Genomic DNA, 11656 nt, shown 5'->3' with positions numbered 1-11656 from the left:
CTAGCAAAACAAAACAAAACAAAACAAAAATCCTGCCACGCTCTAATTAAAATACTTTTATCGCTCAGCTAAACACTCGTGGACAGTAAGTAACAAAACTAACGTATGCAACATTCACGCTGGTTTTTACTAAAGCTTTCTAGCGTTTATAACTTTCTGCCCAGCCGAAAAAAGATGTAGTTCATGCATCAAGGAAGCATTGTCAAATTTTAGAAATTAAACAAATACGGATACACAGACGAAATTAAACACGAAGACAGAACTATCATTATAGTCCGCTACCAGTTCATCAAAATGGAAAAATGCTCACAGGATCGTATGCCAGCAATCCAATACAAAGATGAATCCTTGTGGCCGATAAGCAAACCGCGAGGGCAAAGAATACAGTCGAACTGTGAATGTTTATGACAGAACAGGTTCACAAACCACAGTCAACATACTAAGTTAAAATTTGCAAATTGAATAACCACCATTGGTGTAAAGTACGTTCAACTTAAACTCAGAAGATTGTCAATATGAAACTAACTTGTACATCAGATGAAGCTCTGGTTAACGCTACAAATACAAAACAATGGTACAGTCACTATAGGGGGGGACACCGTCTAATGTCAAAATGGTCAAGGATTGCAACAAAAAACAACAATCCCTGCCATTACATTCTGTACCACTCACTACCAGTTACAAAGTAAGCAAGCAAACATACACACGCTAATAAAACATGGAATCATCTTTACTGATCGAAAACTATTTACACGGTATCATCACACAACACCTCAAAAACAAGTGGGAGACGCATCATCTACTCTAACTATGAATGTTTAATTTCACATGTTATCTGCACACTCTACAATATCATCCCCACCACCACCATCATCAGCTTTCCGAGAGACTCTATTAGTTTTCCTAAGTCTTACCGTGCTCCGGTGACCGAGCTTCTCAATCTCTGGAGGTTTCACAAGCATCAGTTTGGACATGACGTAGGATAAAAGCTCGTCCCTATGCGAAAATGTGAAGTCAAGATGAGCGTATTCAAACACGTTATAGGAAGCCTCAACACCGGCTCTCTTCATGAGTCTATAGTGCTTTCTCACCATAGAGGGCCTTATAACCTTGTCCTTCCTCCCAGCTACAAGATCAACAGGAATATCGATGAGGTTGTAGTGCTGGCCCAAGTCCAATGGCTCTGGTGACCCATATGCCTCCATATTAGCAGCCGGGCTTCCATAATCATACATTATGAACTTTTTTGCGCTCTTAATCTGTGCTAGGTGAAGCGCTACGTGTATTGAAACTCCGGGCATATCATACATGTTATAGTGAGGCATACCAAGAACCCCGACCCAGTTTGAACTGTCACCACCTACAAGATAGCCCATCAGGGTCTGAACCAGGCCTCCCAAAGCTGGGTAGTTCTGAAAGTCTCTGGCTAATTTGTTTAGGAGAATTCTAAAGAACCTCGTCGGGATGTAGAGTCCTGGCACAATTGGTGCGAGAAAAGGACCAAACAGAAGTACAAGCCGCTCTATACACGTGAACACTAAATTAGAATCTTCGTGAAAACCTGCAGGGGATAATAGAATCAATCTTGAAAGCCTGTGGGGCTTCTCTGCGAGCCTACGGGTTATAAGGTACATCAGCATCACTGCCCCTCCCAGGCTGTGACAGACGACACAAAGTTTGTAGGGCTGGTCACAATCTTCGTCTGCTGCATTAAGTTGGCAGTTTCCTTTTAGTTCAGAAGTTTTGATCTCGTGTATCTTCTCTATTACTGCAGGTATATCCTGTGTGCCATGCTCGTTGATGGAGTATCTCCAGTACCTGAATTGAATTGACATCAATGATGTCAAGCAAAGCCATAGGTTTAAGCATTGCTAGATAAAGTATTACAAGTTCGTGAAGCCAAGTGAAATCTTTTAAGCATATGTACGTATTGGGTGCCTTGGTTGCTCTTAGGACATAGCCAACTTAATTGATGCTCATACTAGGCACCATTACATTGGCAATCATCTCTTGAGGAATGGCAGTGATGATCGACTTGAAGAGAGTTGTTGACATCATCGAACAACAAAAGCTGAAGACGAAATTGGGTTTGCTGGCATAGGGTGAATGATAACCTCGTGAACAGTACCCACGACAATGCTGTGACCAGTACTGTAAAGAGCAACTTCTTTTTTAAAATTTGGAATTTTTGTGGAGAGGATGGATGGCTATAATTTTAAAGGAAGAGATGAATCTAGAACTAATAACAAAGTTGATAAATTTGGCTCTAGAACATTGGCACATGCTTATTTGACTAGAAAATCACATGGTAAACTCCATAACTTTATTTCTCAATTCTACGTGCTTACAATGAAAATATATAACCCTTTATATATATTAAATCCTACATCTACTGAAACTTCAAATTTTAGAACTAGAAATTAAAAACCAAATGTTCTAATCCTACTACAATTCAAAATTAAAAAAACTCTATCCTAGAATTAAAATTCAAATCAAATAACTAAACTTTAAATCTAATATCGCCTTTATCTACCTTAACAATTTTTCCACTGAATCAGAACTTTTAAACAAACTTTATTCGAACTTCAAACTGTTCTTCATCAAACTTCACTAGTTTTTTGTTTTAATCAACTACTGCAAGAGGACTATAAATGGAAAATGGTCTTTTCACATTCACTTAGTAGATATCATGAGTAGAGCCATTTCATTAACTCTCTGTTTCATTCGTTATGCCTTCATTCCCTAAAATATCCATTAACTGGGAAAAAATCAGGTAATTTACAGATTACTAACAGTGAGATCACAAAATCTTTCTAGTTATATATTGTTTTTTTCCCATGATACCATCATCTAAATTTGATACTACTTGATGCTAGGTTAACAATGCCTCGTGTATTTATTTTTCCCTTGATAAATCTTTAAAGAGGTCACATAATCTTTCTTCTTTGTTTTTTCCATGATATCATCACCTAATTTTGCTACTACTTGATGCTTGGTTAGCAATGCCTCGTGTATTTTTTCCCTTGATAAATCTTTGAAGAGGTGTAACCAAATTGAAAAAACTTGACGATCTAATTTATAACAAGTAATGGCAAATTGTGCATTGTGTGCGTATGAAGACAAAAAAATACAGCAAACCTCTCACGATGCAATACTAAAATTATACTTGTTGACTACGCTCACGAACATCAAAATCTTTCTTTTGTAACATGAAAGGATTCTGTTTTCTGATTATTATATGTTGAAGTTGTTGAAATAGAAGAAAAAGTAATATGCATGTCTGAGAGAGAATTTGTAAATCACGTACTCTGATCCAATTAATTTTATTCATAGAAAAGGCATAAAAAGCTTCATGTTGGTACAATAATGCACATAAAAATAATTGGATGAAAATTTCATCCTACCCGTGAGCATTAAAGTAGAAGAAAAAATTGACAACGAAAGTTCAATCAAATGCCCAAGATATCAAAAAGAGAATGGAAACATGGTTGTGAGATGATCAAAGTAGTTGGGAGTCGGGCTAGAGGCTGGTTATGGAGTATGGCAGGAGAAAAAGAAAAAGGATAAGAAAATTCAAATTGAAAATACTGCATAATACTCAATTTATTTTATGACATCACTGTCAATTAAGGGGCGTCTCTTTCAGACATCAGTACTTCTTTCAGATACTGATCGTTTCTTTTGGACGTTGGACTTCTTTCCGGGGAAAAAAATAAAGGGATTGGTTCTACTTTAATGCCATCAATAGCAAAGTTATTACCAAAAGTAAATATACTCATCGGTCTAGACTAGCCTATCAACTAGCACCAGCTTTCTCTGTAAATACTCGAAACTCTGCTTGAATATTACAATACGATAGATTAAAAAATAATATACAAGGGGAAAAGACAAAATATGATAAAGCATTGACCATGGCTACTTTATTAAAAGGTAGTATGATATGGGATGGATCATAATAAGAGTGGCTTGTTCCGGGTTGCTACTAACAAATCAACTCTTTTCTGATGTTATAACCTAGTAGGTTTGGGCCGCGTGACTGGCTAAGTTATATAGGAGATGATTAGCCTCGGTCAGGATTCTAGAGCATATCAATGACACATTTCGGCCAGAAAAAGGGGAAATTATGACAAGAACCCAGCACAATCACATTTCTTCTTCCCCTATCTTCTCAGCATGTACCCAATCACAGGCCGGATGGTTGCACAAGACCCTGAAGAAGACTGTTGAGGGCATGGGTGACAGTAGTGACAATTTAGGTATGGACAGATTTGATTGTCAACATCTGGCCACGAGGAAATCAAACTTTATATTTCTGCTATAAAAAACTAAAGACTAATCGAATGATTTAGAAAAGTGTAAAGCCTGTTACGCTTGATTTAGGATTAGGGCTGAAATGATAAATTGGAGACTTTTTTTTCATGTTTGCATTTTTTCATTCCCACAGCGATGAGCAGTGGAAATTTTTCTTTACATTTCTTGTATGACATATTCATTGTCTTTGTTGCGAACAATTGACAATATAAAATGCACATTTGATTTAGAACAAAGTAAATCTAGTGTAAGTGGGATGCTACTGGTATAATGATACAACTAAATTTATACCTAGTATATTTTCTATAGCTGGTTGCTACAATAGGGTGGAAGTATCTGGTTGTTACAAACTTCTGATATATCTACAAATTTATGATGGATTTGAAAGCCACATCAAGAACAAATTGTAGTTTTTTATTAAATCTTATATACGATAAAGTATTGTGTAATTGATTAGCCCTGTCACTGAGTATCTGCTATCCATGATGCTTTGAAACCTTGCATCTCCATGTATTTGTATTGCAGCTATACGATAGTTATAACCATAACTGGGCAACATTGACTAATGCCTCCACATATATGTATCCATCCGTCTCTCCTGACACACACACGCACACTCACACACTCACACAAGACAAAAATAATAATCATTTAAAGGAATCCCATAACCAGCCAGAAATAAGAAAATTAAATAAAAATGGAAGTAAAGAAATAAACGATAGAATAACAGCTACAAAGCCTTCATCTCAAATATCTAGGTGCATCCCTGAAAGGAAAAAAAGGAAAGGAAAAAAGTGTTAATATTCTACTAATGTGTGCATCTGGATTCCCACTAGATAACCAACAACAACAATCTCCCACACCTAGTCACCTATTTTCCGTAGGCTGCGGATTGTTATAAATAATAAAATGTAGTTTAAAAGGGGGGGAAAGTAAATCAAAATTTTGTGTCAGAAACAAAACAAATTTTGATTTTTCTAATGAGCAAAAAAGATAAGTTGCAATGATGAAACGGACTGATAACACAGAATTCATAGGGATCAGTTGAAATGATGAAACAGGCTGAGAACATAGAATCCATTCCCAGTCCATTTGTCACCTATAATGAATTATCTCTGTGTGGGTGCAGGAGCGGGCGCAGGCACCTGTCTGGATGTGTGTGTGTGTGTGCGTGAGCGCTCTCACACACAGATTAAAAAGACCTAGAACACAGAATCCATTACTGATCAGCTTGTCGACTACAATTCCACAAAAACAATATGGAAGCACTGAGACCCTAGCTTTCAATAAACCGAACCACTTCAATGTTCCCCAGGGTTCTACAACTGAAGTGGATTCTACTCCTTAACAACGTCTAGGACAAAAACTGCAGCCTACACACCTCCTCAGAAACTTAAGCCCAAATGAATCATGCCATTGCTGGGCCTGTTTGGTTATTTCCCAAAAAACCGAAAAATGGAAATGAAAAGCAAGAAATCTCAAAAAGTACAATCACACATTTCCATCCCTAAAACTCACCCACAACATCTAATAAAATATTATTTTTATCCAACAACTCATCCACCACATCTAATAAAATATTATTTTCATCCAACAACCCATCCATCACATCCACCACATCTAATAAAATATTATTTTCATCAACAACATCACTCAACTCATCTCATCTCATATTTAAAAATCACCCACATCATCCAATAAGATTGTGACAACTCATCTCATCTCATTAGCATTTCATTTCTTTGTTTTCATCCCAAAAAGTTGTGAAAACGCTTTTCTTAATCTTGGATCACATCACCCAATAATATAATGACAGCTCATCTCATCTCATCTATTTTCTTATTTTTAAGAAAGAACCAAACAAACTTTTTTAAGAAATTGGTTTCTTATAATTCATTTCCTTATTTTTTTTCGCCAACCAAACAACATCAAAACAAGTTTTCATAAAAAATCACTCACATCACCCTATAATAAGGTGACAACTCATCTCCATTTCTTTGATTTCTTCTTTTTTTTAGAAAACCAAACACTCCCAAAACAATTCTTTGATTTAATAGTTTTCCATTTCTTTGATTTCCCTTTTTTTGGGGCAAACAAACAGGCCCTAAGTCTCCCAGATGATTCTACATGCCAATTATGAAATATTGTAACACAAAAGCCATAATGTTAAATGACAAACTATCAAGATTGAATACTTACTTCCGCGACGAAATATTCTTGTCTATATGCTCCCTTGAGACTAATCCACGTAAATTTCCAAGGAAAACATCAAAACCTGCCAAAAATTGGCAACTTATTGAATATGAATAAATATTATAAATAAAAATATATGCCTTATTTGATTATTTTTATTAGAACCAACCTTGGTCATAGGCTGCAAATGCAGGTGACCCAACAACACCATTAGAAACCCAACTGACAGATGCAAAAACAGGAATATTAGAATACATACATGATATATTGCATCATAAATACTCATGCCTACAGAAGGTGATGGAACATGAAGACAAATTTCATTAAGAAGGCCAAAATATATGCCATGGTTTTACATCAGAATCCAAAGTAAAAACAGTTTGGTCTTCGTCAGTGGTCTGCAAGTACTATCTGAAACTGAACTTTGACTTGTGTCCAACAGTTACAACTTACAAAACCAGATTCCCAACCATTTTAAAGACCCTAAGAGATCACAACTTTATACCGACTAGTAGTCAGGTATATCCTTCGAACTCGTCATTTGGAGAAGAGAAACTTTCAGAAACTAAAAAAGCCAGAGTAAATATGTGCTACGCAACACAGATAATTCTATTTTTGTACCACGCGGTGTAACACGTGTCAGACAAATGTAGCTAATGACACCTCATACCAAGTAATACTATTCATATGTACTATCCTAGAACTTGTACATCTGTTCATTGTTTTGTGGCCATATCAGTTTAACCAAGCTTCTTAGTACAATTCAAACAAAAAATTCGGACGTTTGCAGGATGTTTGCTACAGCCTAAATCTCTATATAGGAATTTCTCAACAAATTCCCCCACTTGACTCAAATGGGAAAAGCAACAAAGGAAAATTATGTGCATGGTTTAATTTGAGCATGTAAGAAGTCAATAGTTTCAATGTGGAGAAAAATGAATTGAAGCTCAGAACCACATTCAGATGTCATGGAGTCATAGTCGACTAAATGACAATAACCAGGTACAACCTACATAAAATGTACTTTTCAAAGAATCTTTGTTGAGTATACCAAGAGAACGAACCTAAAGGATGACTTGGAAAAGGAGCATTCTTGTAGAATACACTGTCATTTCAAGCAATGGCTTCAGGATGTGGGGTCATGGGATTCACCCCATCTACGTGGCAACAAGCTACAAGCATACTGCTGAAGGACTTGCAAAACATAATCACATAGTCACCTTGAAGAGTTTGGACTTAAACATGTCACAACGTCACTTGCACACATAACATAACCAATCTACATACTGTTATATATTCCACTTTCTTAGCCCAATCACACAGCAGTAGAGTTGCTTATTTCAACCTAGTGAGATCGAGGATGTGGTCTGTTCGTTTTCTCGGACCCAACCACGGTAACACTTTTCCATTAACGGTTTTTTGCATACATACCTCTCAAATTTCAATATTTGCAAATATATCCCTCAAATCTAGGTATTTGCAACTTACCCCCCCCCCCCACACACACACACACACACACTCACACACACCCACACCCACACCCACACCCACAAGAACCCAAAAAAAATTATTCCATCTTGGATAAAACGAAAAGTGTTGTTTATTTCAACCTAGTGAGATCAAGCATGTGGTCTGTTTGTTTTTTTGGACCCAACCACGGTAACACTTTTCCATTAATGATGTTTTGCATACATGCCTCTCAAATTTCAATATTTGCAAATATATCCCTCAAATCTTAAAAAAAAATCTTCTATGTTGGATAAAACTTCCCCTCATACACCATTTGGGTATATACCCATTATATTCCTTCTTTGCCATTAAATTAATATTTATAATCATATAATGACTAAAACACCCTTACATTGATTAATTAGGGTTAATTACTCCATTTCAGTTCCTCCCCATAATCATAAATCCCCTTTTCTTCTTCCCCAAAAGCCCTCCCTCCCACGCTCCTGTATTACAAGAAAAACAAACTCAAAAATATATCAATACCCATTACTTTATAACCAGTCAGTAGAAATCCTTCCTAGTTTTTATTGCTTCCCCTTCCCTCCTTTTATATATCTCAGTTCCAAAATAAAAAACTTAGAACATATGTGTTGTGCCCTAACTTCAGATTTGCTCCGAAAAAAAAGAAAGATTTCTACTGATTTGCTCCAAAATTCAGATTTGATTTGTGTTTCAAAACCAAAGCTGTAGTCTTTCATTCTACGAACCATCAAATCCACAGCATTTGCTTCTCTTTCACACTAATCCAGTCTCTAAAATTATTTGTACTAGGAAGAAGCATGTTCCAACTTACTATTAAAAAGAGCATCTCTCTTCTTCTTCCTTGAAATACGCAACTTGCTCGTTTTTCCTTTTCATCATCATCATCAAATCTCTTAAATCCCAGCCCATCTGATTAAGGGTTATAAAGGTTATTACTCCCTTCTCCCATTTTAAACTTAACATTGTCAAGTGGGAGGGGTATAAGAACCCAATCTTAGACAATTGTGGAGTAAATTTCTATCTATATTTGAGGGGTATATTTGCAAATATGAAAGATTTGAGGGATATATACGCAAATAACTCTTCCATTAAATGGTGTTGGCTATACTGCAGAACTCTATACAGAAGGCCATTCAAATAGTTGATGAACATCTAAAACTAGTTGTCAACCTAAGATCAAGCTTCTTATTTGCACCAAAGTGCTAGAACAGGGAAAGTACAGACAAGAAAAGAGTCTTCCCAGCAAACTCAAAAAATAGCAAGTAGGAAACCTATTTATTGGTTTTATAGTTGGACCTCATGCAAAAGGAGCAACCCTTCAAAGATTTTCTCATGCTAAGAAAAAACCATAAGAAGGGGACATGATACTGTTATAAGAAATAGGATAATAAAAGAGTGCATATCCAAAAGGTAAGAGATAGCTTCCACTGAAAATAAAATGAGTGAGCTGTGCAATGCAAGGGTAGAGGTAGCTAATAGAGGGTGGTGTTAAATGACACCACTAACTTTGCACTTATATACCCTCGATTGTTTTTTTAGCATTTGTATAATCTAAGTTGTGCAAAATTGGCGTGTTAGTACATTCCATTATCCAAACATGGGAATTTTCACCAAATATTACCATGTAACATCCACAATTCACATGCTAATTTTATAACTTTTTAACTATTACTGCTTGTCAAATTTGATGTTAACTCTATCCAAATTCTATTCTTAATATAGAATCGGAATACGTTTAAATAAGAACTTGGGAAGGGTTAATTGTGAATTTAACAAATATTAATGGTTAAAAAGCTCTAAAAACTAACATATGAATGTTATTTGGGAGTTTCGGATGAAGATACAAATGTGTGCGTAATAGAGGGCACTAACATGCCAATCTTGAAGACTTTTCTGCCAAATCGAATGGGAGATCAGTGATGAACAACGACTTAGTAATTTATGTTGAAAAAGATGTATTTAGTTTTACTTCAAATGAGGACATAATGCAACGATTTCAAAACATGAGAATGAAGGATCAATTGTAACTGTATTTAATTAAATATATCTTTTGCATCCCATTAAAGTTCATGATTATATTGAATATGAGAGAAAAATTAGTGATATCGTGTTTTTTATATATATTGTGACACCGCTATTATGAATTCCAGGCTCCGCCAATGGTGCAACGAAGGCCAATAGGAAGCCACAAAAAGATACTGAGTGTTAATATAATTGAGATAATGCTTAAGAGAGATAAAAGGAAGAGCTGAATTCACATAGGATCTGTTAGTTCAACAAAAATGACCTTAAGAGAAATGAAAGGAAGAAATGGATGATGTCGTTTGTAACTCGATATGGAATAAGATCCGTACATTATTGCTGATGTTGATTACATGTGTCTACTCTTAACAAGAAAAAGGAGAAAGAACACATAAAAATAAGATAACGTTGTCAAATTTAATATTGAAACATTTGATGCATGAAGATAGAGGTACAGCAATATGACAATACAATATGATTAGAAGAATAAGACAATACCTTCAAAAAATAGTATACAACAAGTTCAGGATATGTAACATGGTGTTTGCTCCTTACCTTTAACATCAATTATTAACAATAAAACAGCAAAATAAGACATCACGGCTGGGATGTTCAAATAGTAAATTTGATGAAACAATCTTTTAACACTTCAATTTAAAAAAAATGTTAACTGCACAAATAAATCCAAAAGTGAAAAGTTGTGAAGCCTGTGATTGTTGCATTAGATTTTTCAATTGTACAAAAAAGAAGCAATATTACTTAATCATGTAATAAAGAAAAAGAAGTAATAGTCCTTAATCATGAATTAATAACAATAAAACAGCAAAATAAGAAAATCACAGCCGGGATGTCCAAACAATAAATTTTGCTGAAACAACCCGTAACACTTTAGTTTAAAGAATTGTGAACTATACAAATAAATTCAAAGTGAAGTTGTGAAGCCTGTGATTGTTGCACTAGATTTTCAATTGTATAAATAAAAAGAAGCAAGAGTACCTAATCATGTAATAAAGAAAAAGAAGTAATAATCCTCAATCATGTAAACAGTCCTTCCCTCACTAAATCCTCATAGTTAATTTTATTAATAAACTCCAGATAGAAGGCATGTTGAAATAGATCTCGTTCCACAAAGAAGAAGCATGTTGATAATGCTTCCCTTTATTTTTAACTGATTTAGTATCTTTCCACACTATGTAAAGCATCAAACACAAATTTCCAAACTTGTACAAACAAGAGTCCAAAAGAGAAGAACTCATTCCACAAAGAACCCACTTTCTTAAAAATCTTTTAGAGGTAAACAACATATGATCCTTACCCCATAGATGAATCCATTATTCCATGCTGTAGATATGCAACCTTTTTTGAATCACGCCTGTTAGAAATGCAACATTATAATAATAAGATGCTTGCATGAAGACAACAAACTAGTGTTTGAAACAAACTAACCTTGGGATTCTCTCCAGAAGCAGCACATATCCATCAGAAGTGACCACACGAATGGCCTCATAAGGATACCTAGAAGAAAGTTCAAATAAGTTTCAGAATGCCATTAATGCAATTATAATATGCAGAGTACCCACTTGCTCATGAGTACATATAATATAATAAGGCCAGTTGTCTTCGGCGTCTATCCAAC

The 11656-nt window shown here is 35.3% G+C and overlaps 1 protein-coding gene across 1 annotated transcript in view; it reads right to left on the bottom strand.

Annotated features, from left to right (window-relative positions):
• The window catches only part of LOC109831801, a 20310-nt gene continuing 9141 nt past the window's right edge, over positions 488-11656 (bottom strand). Inside the window, exons 5-9 of the mRNA XM_020399273.1 lie at positions 11467-11535; positions 11336-11392; positions 6674-6726; positions 6511-6586; positions 488-1818 (exon numbers count right to left, since the gene is read on the bottom strand). Of these exons, the coding sequence (XP_020254862.1) occupies positions 825-1818; positions 6511-6586; positions 6674-6726; positions 11336-11392; positions 11467-11535 (1249 nt within the window). The 3' untranslated portion in view covers positions 488-824. The remainder of the gene's footprint in view (positions 1819-6510; positions 6587-6673; positions 6727-11335; positions 11393-11466; positions 11536-11656) is intronic.

This window comes from Asparagus officinalis, chromosome 1 (assembly GCF_001876935.1).
Source record: "Asparagus officinalis chromosome 1, Aspof.V1, whole genome shotgun sequence".
Lineage (NCBI taxonomy): Eukaryota > Viridiplantae > Streptophyta > Magnoliopsida > Asparagales > Asparagaceae > Asparagus > Asparagus officinalis.
Note: the sequence above shows the minus strand (reverse complement) of the source record. Positions and strands in the feature narration are given on the sequence as shown.